Source organism: Bipolaris sorokiniana, assembly GCF_000338995.1.
Source record: "Bipolaris sorokiniana ND90Pr unplaced genomic scaffold COCSAscaffold_5, whole genome shotgun sequence".
NCBI lineage: Eukaryota > Fungi > Ascomycota > Dothideomycetes > Pleosporales > Pleosporaceae > Bipolaris > Bipolaris sorokiniana.
Genome location: NW_006911899.1, coordinates 833,493 through 848,013, shown reverse-complemented (window position 1 = coordinate 848,013; position 14,521 = coordinate 833,493). Strand labels below are relative to the sequence as shown.

Here is a 14,521-nt window from a genome sequence, read left to right as displayed (position 1 = left end):
CACTCAATCGATCCACGGTCGCCTCGAGCACAATCATTGTTTCAACCTCGACCAGCAACACCTTCATCAAACACTTTTCGCACTTTCACTTTTCCTTCTTCTCTCTTCATCAACGTGCCTACCCCCTTTTACTAATTTGCGTACACTTCCCTACGACTTTTGGGAAGCTTCGTCGCCTCCCCTTTACGCGTCCCACTTCGCGTCGCGTCAAGCCTACTACGTTACCTACACAGCCCAATCCTCGCGCAACCATGACGGAATACGCGAAGATGAAGAATGACGAGCTGTCAGCGCTCCTCAAAGAGCGCAAGCTACCTCACACTGGCAAGAAGGCCGAGATGGTCGAGCGCTTACAAAAAGACGATGAGAAGGCTAGCGCAAAGCCTGCTGCTGGCGCAGAGGATGAAATCGACTGGGATGACGACGAAGCTGCTGCAGCACCTGCGTCTGCGACAGTAGCGCCTGCTGAGGCCGTCACTTCCAACAAAGAGACAGTCAAAAAGGCCGGAGGCGAGGGCCAGCCACCGAACCCGCAAGCAGTACCGAACCAAGTAGCCGATATCGATCCCGCCAAAACCGACGACCTGACTGCAGACGCCCCAGCTGAAGGCGCCGTGGACGGAGCCGCAAAGACCGAGTCAGAGGAGAAGAAGGAAGAGCCCGCTCCTGACTACTCAAGAGGCCTTGCTGCAACGAACCTTGACGAAGAGATTGAGAAACGCAAGAAGCGCGCCCTCAAGTTCGGAACAAAGTTCGAAGATGATGAAGGTCTTAAGAAGTTGGAAAGGGCCAAGAAATTTGGAGAGGTTGGGCCACCCAAGGGTCTTGACGAGGCTCTACCAGAGCGCCGCCAGAAGCGTGGACGCGAAGGCGGCGATGATGCTGCTAGCAACAAGCGCCGCGAATCTGGACGTACTGGAGGCCGGGGAGGACGTCGGGATAACCGGAACAGGGATGGCCGGGATGATCGTCGTAGCGAGAACAAGAGTAGCGGTGGAGGAAACACCTGGATGAGTGAGAAGGACCGGGCCGCGGCAGAGGCCAGGAAAGCCAAGTTCACAAAGCCAGCTGCTTGAGCTTCGAAACAGTGATGATGATTTTCTTGAGCTGGTGCAGGAGTGCCCAAGGAGCAACTTGGACAGAACTTCGATCCCGCGAACGGACCCAGCTAAGCAGCTTGGACAGCACCGGCGCGGTTGTGTAACATTTCTTGCGGGCTATGCTTTCCAGACTGCCGGACGAACTGCGATTGTCGGTTTCTCAAACACTTGACGGATATATCAATTGAAAGCTGATTTCTCTACTCGGACGTTTCATCGTCTCTTCGCGGTTCACTACTTGTATATCGCCAAGCTCAGAGCTCTTCTCTTTAAGTTGTAGAGGCAGCGATCAGCAGCCATGAGAAAACACTAGTACGCCATAAGATGTAAATGGGATTCCATTCACAGCATATGGCGTTTGACACTTAAAGCCGGATGCTTTCCGCCATACCAATAATCAGAACTAGCTCAAACCGAACGTATATTCACAAACGTCCAATAATGATGTACACCGGTCGTTTGGGAGACAGCCTCAACCCACATTGCCGGGTCGCGATAAGGAGTTATTGTTACATGATGGTGCGGCGATGGAACGATCTGGACTTGTGTGCGGCTCTTTTACCCATCCCAATTGGCACGGACTCTAGCTTGAATTGCCAATAATCGGCCCTTATAGTTGCGTATAGTAGTACCGTAACACGCAATTGCGGCTGACAACAATGAACTAATGATAGATGGTTGCTGCCCTGCTATAGGTCACGTGTAGGCTCCAGTCACTGCATTACTCCGACCTCGGCAGCTGCCGTTCGTCCCGCACCCAAACATGCCAACGCAGCCAAAGAGGAAGAGGCTTAGCTATTTCCAAGGATGACGAGCACATACGCATACGCTAGAACATTTGTGGGGCACTCTGTACAACGGACCCATTTCCGCGCATGATATGTTTATTCCGCATATGATGTTATTCCGTATGTCGGACTACTCTCTCTCTGTTTGTTCCGAGCTCGATTTCTATTCCTGCACACCGGTGTCCTTCTCACAGGCTTTATTTTATCAAGAGAGAGTTTGTGTTTAAATGTTGGCTATAGTCTAGGTTGCCTGCCATAGATTGGAATGACTTGATTCGAGATAGTTCCTTTGGCAAACTCGAAACACACCCCCGCAGTTGCTTGAAAGATCCCATTGCAAAAGCTTCATTAAGGTAAAAGGAAAAAGCATAAAGGGAAAGAGGAAAGGTTGTGAAAACGTCCAGATGACGTCGCATTCGACAATCGGGGGCAAGGAGCCCATCATCGATGACAAGGCTGTCTCACAAGACGAGTACAGCTGTACTTCATCTGAACAGCACAGCGAAGAGGTAGTCGAGCAACACGACGAACGAGACACACCAAGAAGCACCAGCATGGCACCAGACAAAGAAGCGCAACTAGATGCACGCTCAACACTCACTGCCGAATCCGGCCTGCCACCAGCTCCCGATGGTGGACTCCACGCTTGGCTCAAAGTCCTGGGCGGCTTCTTAATTTACATGAACATCTGGTGCGTCCGTCTCCATCCCCAGCATCACCCGTGACTTCCCCAAAATACGCCAAGCAATATGTTTCGAAACATCATATACAAACATGAACTTGAATACTTATCAACACAATCTATTTACAGGGGTTTCACCTTAACATACGGCGCATTCCAATCCTACTACCGCACATCGCTCCTCTCCTCCTCCTCGGCCTCCGCCATATCCTGGATCGGCACAACTCAAGCCTGGCTCCTAATCGTCGTCGGCGTCCTCTCCGGCCCACTCTTTGATATGGGATATTTCCGCTCTATGCTCCTCATCGGCAACTTCCTCGTTGTATTCGGTGTCATGATGTTGAGTCTATCAACCAAGTACTGGCAAGTCTTCCTCAGCCAGGGTATATGCATGGGCCTGGGCGCCGGACTGCTGTATATCCCCAGTTTGGCTATGGTGGGCGTGTGGTTCGACAAGAGGAGGAATGTTGCGCTGGGAATCGTTATGAGTGGGATTGCTGTCGGTAAGGGTCCAATCCTTCTTGTTCCTTCAAAACGAACGCAGAGTCATACGGAAGAAGAATAACTGACATTACACCAGGAGCAATCATCTACATAACAATGTTCAACAACCTCGTCCACCGTGTCTCCTTCCCCTGGGCCATCCGCTCCCTCGGCTTCGTCGCCCTCGTCACGGCCCTCCTCTCTATCCCCGCCCTCCTCTCCGGCTCCGCCTGGCTCAACAAACCGCGCAAGCGCCGCGCCCTCTTCGACAAATCAGCCCTCCATGACCGCCTCTTCCTCATGTTCACTATCACCTCCTTCACTTCCTTCCTCGGCTACAACGTCCCGTACTTCTACATCCCCACGTATGCCCGCGAGCACCTCGGCACCGACGAGCGTACCGCCTTGTACATGCTTGTCATGGCTATTGCGGGCAGTTTCTTTGGGAGACTGGGTGTAGGGTTTTTGGCGCATTACATGGGGCCCATCTTGACGTGGGCGCTGTGTTCGACGTGCAGTGGCATTTTGGCGTTGAGCTGGTTGTCGATTAAGGATGAGAAGAGTTTTAGGGCTTTTAGTATTTTATGGGGTATGTTTTTTTTCCCTTCTTTCTTTCCCTTCTTCTCCTTTCTGATACGTTTTTTGTTTGTGAGAGGGAAGAGAATTCATTGCTAATTATCACGCAGGCTTCTTTTCAGCGGGTCTCGTCACCTTACCTGCGGCGGCGTTCGCAAGTATCACTACGGATATGTCGCGGTTGGGTACCCGGCTCGGCATGTCGTGGAGTGCAAGCAGCGTGGCTACGCTTATTGGCGCGCCGATTGCGGGTGCGCTGCTCACGAGGGAGAATGGGCGGACAAACTTTATCGGTGTGCAGTTGTGGAGTGGTATTTTCCTTTTACTGGCAACGGGGACTCTGGCCGTTTTGTGGGCTATGGTCGTCAGCAAGAAGAAGAGTGGGTGGAAAGTATAAGGGTTTGATATGGTGAAGGGATTGCGTATGGTTTTTTGGGGGGGTAAAAATTTCTGTTGTTTCATTTTACATATTTGGGAATCTGCATATACTGGGTTTAGAATTAGATGAAGGATTCAACATGACGAAAAATATGGGCAAGGCGCACAACTAAGGAATTTAAAAACGAATTTCAAACTTGGATGATACATATTTTACAGGAGCCCTCAAACAGCGTACCCATATCCTTCACTCTGCTTATGCCGCCACCACCCCTTCTCCCCCTCGCCTTCCCTCCCCCCACTCTCAGATCCCTTATCCGCACTCCACATACTCCCACTTCCCCTCGCAACCACAACTGTCGAGTTTCCCAGCGTATGTTCCGCATCACCTCCACGGGCAACGCCCGTAGCCCCTGCAACACCGCCTCGCCGCCACAAACTCGCCTGCAACTCATACACATCATCCTTCTCGCCCGCCAGCTCCTCCAACCTCGCACGTTTAGATTCAGGAACAAGAAAGCTCGTCAGCATACCAAGGAACATGAAGAGGGCGAATATCTGCATAACGCCGTGAATCCAAGGTGTGGGGTTATCATGCGTGGCACCCCTTTTAATCATGGGCGCAAAGAATATCTGCGCAAATACCGCTCCTAGCTTTCCCATGCCCGCGCTAAATCCATGCGCCGTACTGCGTACTCGTGTAGGAAATATTTCCGCGGGGGTGATAAACGTGGTAGCGTTTGGACCGAAATTGAAGAAGAACTGAGCGAGGACGTAGAGAGCGAGCAAGTGTTTCTTTGTAAGATGTTGCCATGCAAAACCCAGGACGCAGAATATTACTGTTAGGATGGCGAAACCGGTGATTTGGATGGGCTTGCGGCCCAGTTTGTCGACAGTGAAGACGGTGAGCCAGTAGCCGGGGAGGGCGCCGGCGCAGATGAGCACGATTTGGCCGGTGGCGGTGTTGCGGAGGTACATGTAGAGGTTGTCGCCTTGTTCAAAGCCCATGATGGCCATGAGAGAGGCAGAACTAAAGCCTAGACCGTAAAATGCGAGGTCGAGGAAACTAGAGGGTAGTTAGTTGGTGAGGTGTTGGGATGGGGGCGGGGCTGAGGGAGCCGTACAACCAAGACATTGAGGTTCCAAAGATCCGGATGGCTTGACGCTTTTGCGAGAAAAACCGAAATAGTTCTCCTAAAGAAGGTCGCGGAGTCTTGTACTTGGCCATTTCGCTGCGGGCCTGGGCCTGGGTGACCGGGTCGATCTCGTTTCCTTGCTTGCCATAGCGGTACTTTCTCGCATCGACGGAGGCCTTCTCGACATCGTACAGCACATCGAATGTGTATCTTGGTGTCTCGGGAACTGTCAGTCGGTAGTATAACGCGAACCAGCCGGGAATGCCGCCGAATGCAATGATGATGCGCCACATCTTGTCTACGTGCATTGCACATTCACCTACGCATTCACCGACCCCTGTTGCTATGACTAGATGATCTTTGTAAATTACAACCACTATGAGTGTCACCAGTGCCGAAGCCAACTGTCCGAGGCCTTGCATTGCAAAGACAGCGGCTATGATGCCTCCTCGGTAGCGTGTACTGGCGAATTCAGCTGTGATGACAGCGCTGAGTGGATCTAGAGCGATTGTTAGCGTTTCTACGAACATACATAGCTGATTCCAACCAAAAATTCCGGAGCTGAAAAAAAGACTGGAAATCAAACTTACAGTCGCCACCCACACCGATTCCCATGATTACGCGATAGAAGATAAGAACACCGACAATTGAAAGGGTAGAAGATTCTCCGCAAAGTGATTGCGCAAGGGTCGTTGCGATGATGATCATGAGCTCAACGCCGTACATTCTCTTTCGCCCAAGATAATCGCCCAAGTATCCAAAGACGCACTGTCCAAAGATTGCGCCGGCGGAAGTGGCAACTTTGATGGCTGTGTCGGCATTATGAGGCATGACACCACGATTGTCTGCATCTTGCCAATACACAATGCCTAGCAATATGACTGTGAGATTAATTGCGAACAACTGGAGATACTCGTTAGTCCTATGTCCGTATGGTCGGTTTCATTTTTAGACGTACACTGTAAGCATCTGTGAAGAAGCCTATGCCAGTGACCACAGCTAGGCGCACATGATACCATCCGAAGGGTGCTTTATCCACCTCAGCGAGGGCCATGCGCCGGCGCTCATTAGGGTCTGCAATGTGAGTCTGGTAGTCCCATTAGTAACGCCGTAGTATCAGGTTGTGTCTATCAGTACTTACATAGACACCAGGAACATCTCGGTACGCCGCATTTCCAGTACGTCCAAAAGATGGCATGACTGGCAGTCAAGGCGAGTGCTCTGGAGGAAAATTGACCTTCAAAACCAAAGAGTACTCATAAGAGTAGGCGCGACGACAAAGAATAGATCAGGTTGGCCGCCTCGCAGTATATGGAAGTAAGTCGGTGGTATTCGGCGATCAACTGTCCCATGGAATCGCAAGCGAGTCAATATAGCATGCTCCAACATGCCACTGCAGGGGCGATTTGGCATTACGAACGCGAGGTCCATGCCGAGGGGGTGAGACCAGGTTGGACCAGACGTCCAAATGCCATCTCGCTGGACACCAATTGGTAGAGAACCCCAAGGGGGCCAAGCCAGAATGACAGTAGAAGCCGAGCGATAGGGCTTAGCTGTGAATGCTGGGTGGGAAGCATTTCGGAGTTGCACCACAGGGACAAGCACGAGCTCACGTTTTCACCCCTGATTGGCTGCACACGCAACATCTCAGAACGGCACCCATGCCAACCTCGACATGACGGCACGCCTCATGTCTCGTTCAGCCCGTGTACTGTTTGAGGGGTACGATTGAGTTATGTGCCGTGGGATGGCGTGACATATCCGCGGTGCCACGAACCATCGTATTGGGATGTTGTGGTGGTTTTGATACTGGGATGACGAGTGCGTCAGTCCTTGGAGCGGAATGGCCACCGAAACTCAAACCTTCCACGTGGGAATAAGCAGTTTCCGGTGTGCTGATTCACAATCTGCCGTGCTCTCCAGCCGTCCTGGCTTGTGCTTGACTGCTTGGTTGAAGGAGTGTATTGGTGGCGGCCTCACGTCTGCGGGTCTTGCAGACGTTGAGATATGTTTTTTTGGGCACAAATGTCAGATACCTACTGGGCCGCGTACAGACAGCGATCTGGATCAGACATAATCAACCAGTAACACGGAGTCTAAAGGGTCTTGTGAGCAAATGCCATTCATGCATCACCTTGCGGACAGGACACATGCAAGGATTGTCGCGAGTCCTCCTGAAGTCGAAGCTGGATTGGGTAGCCTAGAATCCCGTGTGGGGGGGGTCTTGGGGCGATTCCCATCTGGCTTCCGTAAATGATAGTCCACACGTCCAAGGCGCAACACAAGTCTGCCTTCTTGGTATGCGTTTCATAATTTCGTATTCAGCTCTTCATATCATGAATGAAGCTCTGATCCAATCAAGTCCACCCACGTGCGTCTGTTGCCATATCGTCTTGCAGGTCAGTCCAAGAGTCTACAGATTGCTAGTACAAGCCAGACCATCTCTCCAATACGCCCAATGCGAGTCAAAGATGACATGTTCGAAAAGTAGAGCTGAGACAGGGTTCTTGACGTAGTATGGCAAGTGTGAACTAGTGGTCGTAGATTAGTACCCTCCACAGCATCAACCTTACAAAGAATGCTTGATACTCTAGCATCAAGGCTCAAGCCAGTGCTTCTGTGATGCTCGATTAATTGATGCAATTTGTGCACATTTTGTGGAAAATGTCATCAGGATATACGCTATCCTTTCATCTTCCCACGGTAGCTGCGTGCGGTGCAGCCTTAGCCAGGGAAAATTTCAATCGTAAATTAACTCAGCAGCTCTAATTGGTTTGAGCGCAATAGAGCGGATGCTCTTGGCATTTTTTCAATGTCGATGGTCGTTTCGTGATGATGTTGGCGTGAGCCCTTAGGCTGTTCGCTGGTCGCGCTTTGGCGTAAATCGCGCTAAGCCAAAATTGACTAGCCTCACACAATGCTCGAAATTCGCTACCCGAGACTTCTCCAAAGCGCACGACAATTCGCGACAACACCACCCTCCGATACTAACAACAGCGTCACAAGGTATGTTCTTCTGTCAATTTACTATTACTGCCCAATTACTGACAAATATTTTGAACAGTCCCCAGCCAAAATGAGTACGCTGCGCTCCCATATGCCCGTTCAACCTCGAGCTTGGAGACTGACTATGATATAGCGAAGGGTACCTCCAGTTTCGGAAAGCGCCACAACAAGACGCACACGCTCTGCAGACGTTGCGGTACGTAATTCCTCTCTGGACGATGGCACTGGATATACAGTTGCTTGGATTGGAGCTGTTGAGAGAGGAACAACATCGGCCACAGGGACTGACGGGAAATCTACAGGTCGCCGATCCCTTCACATTCAGAAGCACACCTGCGCCTCATGCGGCTACCCTGCTGCTAAGACCCGCAAGTGTACGTTTACCTAGAGTGCAAACGCGCGCACACACCGAACCAGACAAGCAATTAACACAGGACAGTCAACTGGGGCGAGAAGGCCAAGCGAAGGAAGACCACCGGTACCGGCCGCATGCGATACCTCAAGACCGTCAACCGCAAGTTCAGCAACGGATTCCAAACCGGTACCCCCAAGGGCGCCAAGGGCCCCACCGTCAACTCCTCGTAAACGAATCGACACTATGAGCGGGTCAAGTGCGGAGGAGTAGAGGCGCGATGAAGGCCATTCGGAATGGGTGCATGATCGTAAAGCGGGGTTCTTCTACAAGCAAATGGTATTGCTCGGCATGGGGCGTTCTGTCATCCCTCTCCCGGTTGCTTGTCCATCCTACATGACGAATGAGGATGGCCATGACCGTTTGAGCGTATAGCTCTGGAGGCACAACTACGGAAAATTTTCATCATGTTCTCTCGGAATGAAGTCTTGAAATGAAAGCATGAATCAAGCCAACTGCCGTGCCAGAACCTGCTGACGCTATGTCGTTTGTTGAGTGATTGGGAATATACAAAAACGCCTCTTTTGACCACCAATCTTGACCCATTTACGCATCTCGCAGACTTAAATCAGACTGCCTCGGAAACAGCTGTATGATGCGCAGAGCACGTACTAAGCAGAACATGCCACTAACAACAACAGCCGGAAACTTGAACAATAAGAATGCACATGTACTCTTACCCAGTACACATTAAAACCACCGCCGTTCCTCAAGTTTCTTCCACCACCTCCCCGTCTCTCCCTCCTCTCTCGGCCCCACAAACTCCAACACCTGATCCCCAACGCCAACCCTAATATCCAAATCAAAAATATCACTTGCACTTCTCCTCTCTTCATGTGCCCCTAGACAGAAGCTTGCTCTAACTCTAACACCACCCTTCCTCTCTTTAGCCAACGGACTCAAATACGGTCCTATATCCCTCGCAACACGATACGCCAGCGCCGAAGGCGAGAACTTCGTCTTGAGCGCCACAGCCCAGCGATTAAACTCCTGGGGACGTGGCGCCGCGCGGTGGTAGCCGAAGTTTGGGAAGTGGCCTGGGTCGACAGGCTGATCGGTTGTGGGTGACGCCGGGGGAGTGACGACTGTGAGTGCGGTGGCAGACGGAGACCGGGTGTCGAGCCACGACTGTATGATTTCCGCGTCGCGGTAGGAATCTTCGTGCCAGGTGAGGAGCCAGAAAGAAAGGACGAGTTGTTTGAGGTTATCGAAGGAGCGGAGGCCGGTGAGGAGGGGGTTGGCGATGGGGGTTGGGTGGGAGAGGATGGGGCAGCCGTTGTACCCACAGATTTTGAGTTCTTCGATGGTGGAGGCGTGGTGCAGGGCTATGGTGTGGAGGAGAGGGGCTTGTGGTGGCCAGCCGTAGTTGGGCTCAAAGGTGAAGTCTAGGGGTCTGTGGAAGCCGCGGCGATAGGCAGCGAGCATGCCGTCTAGATCTTCGTTCTCGAGAGCGTAGAAGACATCGGAGCCGTCTTGACCTGGGTCAAGGGCTTTGAGGGAATAGCCTCTTGCACCCCATGTGTTTCCTGCGGGAAACGATCCGCCTATCATGACAATCTTTTTGAGCGGACACCAATGGAGGGCTCGAATCAACTCGCGCTTCTCGTCTCGTGGTATCCCGCCTTCTATCTTAATTTGCTTTATTTTCCGCATGTGCGGAGCAAACTCTGCGATGAATCTTCTTCGACGCGTCCGCTCTTGGGATCCTTCAATTGTCCCAGACTCGTCTGTGACTGGCTCGCCGTGTCCCACATGTTGTGCGTCCATCCGGAGATCCGTCAGCATCGTAGCCATGTGTGCAACCAACCTCTGCGATCGAGCCTGGACATTAACAGATGGCTTGGTATGGCCATAGACCTTGTCTATTGGCCAACCAAGACACAGGATCTTTGGGTGTGCCTCGAGGAAATCTAGAAAGGTGTCCTCAAGAAGGTAGATACTATCGGGAAGCTTTGTGAGTGGTAAAACTGCATTCCGGACTTGGAACGCTCGTAGTTGTGGAAATCGCATTTTGCTAAGCGCATATAGGAAATGCTCAGAATTAACAGGATAGCTGGGGCTTTCTTCTCGGCGGCGCCAATGTACCCAGTCCAGATTCAGACTTGTGAGAGTAGGTGTAGAACATGCGATCAGCCACTCTAAGGGAGGTCTCACATCGGGCGCAATCGGGCCAAATGTTGTAGGGGCAAATTCCACTGGATTTGCATCGACATACTCTCTAATTTCCGGAAGCTCTTCCCACATGACGGTATCGAAAGCTTTTCCCTTTCTGATGAAATCTTCTGTTGATGGCTGAATTCCTCGAGTAGGCAGCCCTTCATTGGTGAGATAGACCGTAGTTCTAGTGAACCCGCCAGCCCCATTATGAATCGGAAAATCTCGTTGGCCGCCTCTTGAGAGTTTGAATTCCATCAACTTCAAGCGTTGCCTTTGTATCGAATCAAACATTTCGTTCCCGAGCCTACGTAGCCGGATGCTTTCTAGACCAGTTGTCTTGTGTGGTAGAAGCCAATATAGTGCGTCTTTTTCAAAATAGCAACATTCCAGCCAGAGCTTGCGAAGCGGTACGTTGCGTGGTCGATTTTCGTCAAGAAAGCCTGTGACGAGCGCATTCGTGAGTTTCCAATGCCCATATATTATTCGTAGAGTATGTACGTTGACCAGGTTTCGCAAGGCTAGTTTGAGGAGGATATGTAGTCGTTCGTCCTGAGAGAGGTTGTCGGCGTCGAAGCGCATTCGCGGAAGTTCGCTGAAGATGTTTGGAGTAGGCAGATGGCAGCGATGTGTAACAATTTGGACTTTTGATGCGATAGCGGGATTGCTGCAAGTATTAGCGGACTAGTCGCATTCCTTTGACCTTACTTACGTTGCCAGTATATACAACTTCTGGATAATTGGTGTGTCATCATGGTCGTCAGGCTCTCCACGCCCTCTGTCACACCAGATTTGGTCTGTCTGTTCCTTTTTGCGTAGCGTCCACTGATCGGACAGGCATACGTTCTGCCACAGGATATCGGTCGCATGTTGGTGGAGCGTTTGAGAGACGAGGGCAACGTCCCTGAGCGTGGGCGTATCGAGGTAGGCAAGAATAAGCTGGAGGAGTTCACTGGGGAGCGATTGGAGCTTCAAGGCGGATTAGCAGGGTTCTAGGTATCGGCGACTCGAACCAAAAGCTTTGGATATGGGAAAGATGTGGGGATAGTGTACATGCGGTATGTAGGCTAGGCTCGAGTCAATGTAGAAAACATACGGAAAGTGGACGATTTGCGTCGCCGAGCGCCGTTTCGGGGGATACGGCGACATTCAACATTGGAGTAGATATTGTCAGAAGACGCGCTCAACAGCGCATTTCAAAACATGCAGACTGGGGTGCTCGATCTCGCAAATTTGCGGGGTTTGAGCACCTGGTGTGTGAATTCGTGATGCCTAGGCGGTGACGAGCATCAACGACATCAGTGGGGTCTAGGTCTGGCCCCGCTTTCACCCGTTTGTGTGTCTAGCACGCACACGAAGGATGCTCGACGCCCACATTTTATCGCCATGTTGAGAGTCGGTCCTTCACAAGATATTAGTGTTCGAAATCAATGATGAATTTGCGATATAGTTGAGTGTCTTCGTCTATCAGGTTATGAGCCCACTGTGCCCCTGTTCATTGGATCATCCCGTACATACATCCTAGCAAATCCTCGCATCCTTGAAGCCCTACGAGAGACACTAAATACTCATGCCGGTAGATCCCGAAAACAAATACCCACACTGAGGGTGTACGCTTGCTCACGCAGCGTAATAAGTATGGAAGGATGGGCAGTGGACTTTCCTGAACCTCGAAGTAAATAATTAAAGCGCTGCGCGAGATGTATTACTCCAAAGACCAGTGAGCGCTTCAGCGCCGACTGCAACCCATCTGAGGTCAGGATAGCATCGCTGCGCATGTGTTTAAATTGTTGCGCTGTAACTCAAGTCATCGAGTTGGGGGCGATGAGGTTGTGGCTTCCTGGGGAGACTTTGTTAGGTCGATGAGCGCGCCCAGGCGGTCCACTACTCCAGGCCGAAAATCAGAAATGGACCTAGTGTGAGATATAGTGTTACAGCCTAGATAAAGTCAGAGTGAATGCAGTCGCACAACAGAAGGACGGGCTATCGGAAATCGTCACAAGAATAGAAACTTTTTGGAGACTCCAAGAAGTATCCCGAGATAGTGAGATCCTGTGTAAGTAAGATGGTTCAAGATGAACGACTGAACGCCTGTATGAGTCTTACTTCACATGTGGCTATATTCATCATAGCGTACTCTACTACACGCTTCCTATTGAACAACACGATTAATTAGGGTCGTCGCCTCATTCAGAACCAAGTCTTCGGAAAGACGTCTCGGAAACGTTATTTTAAGGCGCCAGGTAGCGAATGAGCCTAATTCTAGATAAGCGCTGTGCAACCAGTGCATCCTGTATACGCGTTAGAGTATCTTTGGGTCGATCCCGTTCAACAAATAATCGATAATAAGATTCTGGGAAATGGGAACCGTAGACACAGTCTATCCATTAACGCGCAATCATTCTGCTTTAGCCTCAATCCATGCCTGTCTTATCCGTGCGATAATATTCGTAAGCCGTGCTGTCGAGCCCAATTACCTTATTAAGCCTACACAGCCTAGTAATCTCTAAATTTGAGGCATAAATTTGGAACATGTGTCTATTAGCTCCCGTATCGTCGGCTGGGGTCCGACAGTAAGTTTGACTTCAGCACGGTGATGCAAGCGGCAGGCCATCCCGGCCTTACTTTTTACGTGATCGTGATGTATTGGTGTCCTCGCTCGATGACGACCAAACAGAGTTGCCCATGCCCCGATGTGCCTTCAGCCAAACAGCTAATATACACAGTAAAGGCTGCTGTTGTGTAAATGATGCAAAGCAATGAGCAGCTGACCGGACACGGGGGCTTCATGCTGATTATGACAAAGAAATCAACAATCCACCAGCTGGCCCACGATGGATGCCACTGACGAGAGAATCGTGTTTGTTTCTGGCTGGGGAAATTGGCAGGCTGGGTCATTGCCAGAGGAAACAAGGCAACCAAGGAAAAGTAACAAGTATCGTTTCACAGCTGGGAGTGGCAGATATGATGACTCGGGGGGGGGGGTTCCCATGTCCGTCAGAGTTGATGTCGGCGTGGAAGGTTAGATAGTTGCCGATAGAGAAGAGGCCAAGGGCTTGTTTCGCTGCAGTTGGGTGATTTGGCTGCAGCAGGGTCAGGGTCCAGAGCTGGGTGAGATGACGCCACAGCAGATACGTGTCGACTCTCCATATTTCCAAGAAAAGCTGAGGAACCGGCGATGATAATGTTGAATGGGCATACAAGCGTCGGACATGCGACGTCGGCTCTCCTCAGGCAACTGGGGGCCCTATGATGAGAGTAGGCGATGCAGGCAGGGATTGGCGTCTACTAAACGGGCTATCGGCGTCACGCCTGCCGGTCGATCACCGCGCTTTTCTGGCAGTCATTCCTAGAATAGATTAGCCCCTTACACTTCACACGCCAACCACACACCACCAGCATCAACCATCTTTTTGAGGTGCGATTGCAACTACTACCCGCAGCATTCGTCCTTTTGAAGCTCTGGCGCTCCTGGCTGGGTGCATGGGCGCGCCTCTGAACTCAGCATGTACCGACCTGCATCTGCCTCACCGTCCAAGAACAGGCACTGTGCTGCAGGTCGATTTTCATGGTGCTGCTCATGCAGGCAATTCCCCAGTGCTGATGATGTACGACGACTCCGATAGGAATTATCGAGGGTTGGTAAATTACCCCGGGCTTGCGCTGATCCGCTTCCAGTCGTTTTTGGCTACCCCGCCGTCCTCTCGTGTCCATGGTAGCGCATCGGTTCACGCCCAGCACCGGCGATACTGCAAGTGTGAAGCACAACGACATCAGTGATCGCTGTGGCGCTTTCCTGCGACAAT

At 51.3% G+C, this 14,521-nt stretch overlaps 5 protein-coding genes across 5 annotated transcripts; 3 read left to right on the top strand and 2 right to left on the bottom strand.

The window, feature by feature from the left end:
- Positions 1 to 251: 251 nt before the first annotated feature.
- Positions 252 to 1,076, top strand: COCSADRAFT_86262 (uncharacterized protein; the record flags this gene model as incomplete). Its single annotated transcript, XM_007700500.1, has 1 exon — positions 252 to 1,076. The coding sequence occupies one exon, from the start codon at positions 252 to 254 to the stop codon at positions 1,074 to 1,076; it is 825 nt and encodes a 274-aa protein (XP_007698690.1).
- A 989-nt stretch (positions 1,077 to 2,065) lies between these two features.
- COCSADRAFT_139708 (uncharacterized protein) lies at positions 2,066 to 4,210 on the top strand. Its single transcript, XM_007700499.1, has 4 exons — positions 2,066 to 2,579; positions 2,700 to 3,073; positions 3,151 to 3,642; positions 3,740 to 4,210. Exons 1-4 carry the CDS (start codon positions 2,293 to 2,295, stop codon positions 4,024 to 4,026), a joined length of 1,440 nt encoding a protein of 479 aa, XP_007698689.1. The 5' UTR covers positions 2,066 to 2,292; the 3' UTR covers positions 4,027 to 4,210.
- Positions 4,138 to 6,448, bottom strand: COCSADRAFT_307448 (uncharacterized protein). The gene is made up of 5 exons (XM_007700498.1): positions 6,285 to 6,448; positions 6,102 to 6,230; positions 5,734 to 6,046; positions 5,132 to 5,642; positions 4,138 to 5,073 (listed from the first exon to the last, which is right to left on the bottom strand). Exons 1-5 carry the CDS (start codon positions 6,339 to 6,341, stop codon positions 4,233 to 4,235), a joined length of 1,851 nt encoding a protein of 616 aa, XP_007698688.1. The 5' UTR covers positions 6,342 to 6,448; the 3' UTR covers positions 4,138 to 4,232.
- Positions 6,449 to 8,097: 1,649 nt separating this feature from the next.
- COCSADRAFT_35622 (uncharacterized protein) lies at positions 8,098 to 8,956 on the top strand. The gene is made up of 5 exons (XM_007700169.1): positions 8,098 to 8,149; positions 8,208 to 8,223; positions 8,283 to 8,345; positions 8,452 to 8,523; positions 8,589 to 8,956. The coding sequence occupies exons 2-5, from the start codon at positions 8,220 to 8,222 to the stop codon at positions 8,732 to 8,734; spliced, it is 285 nt and encodes a 94-aa protein (XP_007698359.1). The 5' UTR covers positions 8,098 to 8,149; positions 8,208 to 8,219; the 3' UTR covers positions 8,735 to 8,956.
- Positions 8,957 to 9,251: 295 nt separating this feature from the next.
- On the bottom strand, positions 9,252 to 11,871 carry COCSADRAFT_170060 (uncharacterized protein; the record flags this gene model as incomplete). Its single annotated transcript, XM_007700497.1, has 3 exons — positions 9,252 to 11,382; positions 11,428 to 11,684; positions 11,812 to 11,871. 3 exons carry the CDS (start codon positions 11,869 to 11,871, stop codon positions 9,252 to 9,254), a joined length of 2,448 nt encoding a protein of 815 aa, XP_007698687.1.
- Positions 11,872 to 14,521: the final 2,650 nt, after the last annotated feature.

Excerpts from the sequence above, each read along its gene's own strand:
- COCSADRAFT_307448 (XM_007700498.1), bottom strand. The coding sequence starts at position 6,341 with ATGCCATCTTTTGGACGTACTGGAAATGCGGCGTACCGAGATGTTCCT. Across the intron at positions 6,231-6,284 it reads GAGATGTTCCTGGTGTCTAT|ACTCACATTGCAGACCCTAA; the intron begins GTAAGTACTGAT and ends TGGGACTACCAG. Across the intron at positions 5,643-5,733 it reads AATCGGTGTGGGTGGCGACT|ATCCACTCAGCGCTGTCATC; the intron begins GTAAGTTTGATT and ends CAATCGCTCTAG.
- COCSADRAFT_35622 (XM_007700169.1), top strand. Across the intron at positions 8,346-8,451 it reads CACGCTCTGCAGACGTTGCG|GTCGCCGATCCCTTCACATT; the intron begins GTACGTAATTCC and ends GGAAATCTACAG. Across the intron at positions 8,524-8,588 it reads TGCTGCTAAGACCCGCAAGT|TCAACTGGGGCGAGAAGGCC; the intron begins GTACGTTTACCT and ends AACACAGGACAG.
- COCSADRAFT_139708 (XM_007700499.1), top strand. The coding sequence starts at position 2,293 with ATGACGTCGCATTCGACAATCGGGGGCAAGGAGCCCATCATCGATGAC. Across the intron at positions 3,074-3,150 it reads TATGAGTGGGATTGCTGTCG|GAGCAATCATCTACATAACA; the intron begins GTAAGGGTCCAA and ends ACATTACACCAG. Across the intron at positions 3,643-3,739 it reads GGCTTTTAGTATTTTATGGG|GCTTCTTTTCAGCGGGTCTC; the intron begins GTATGTTTTTTT and ends ATTATCACGCAG.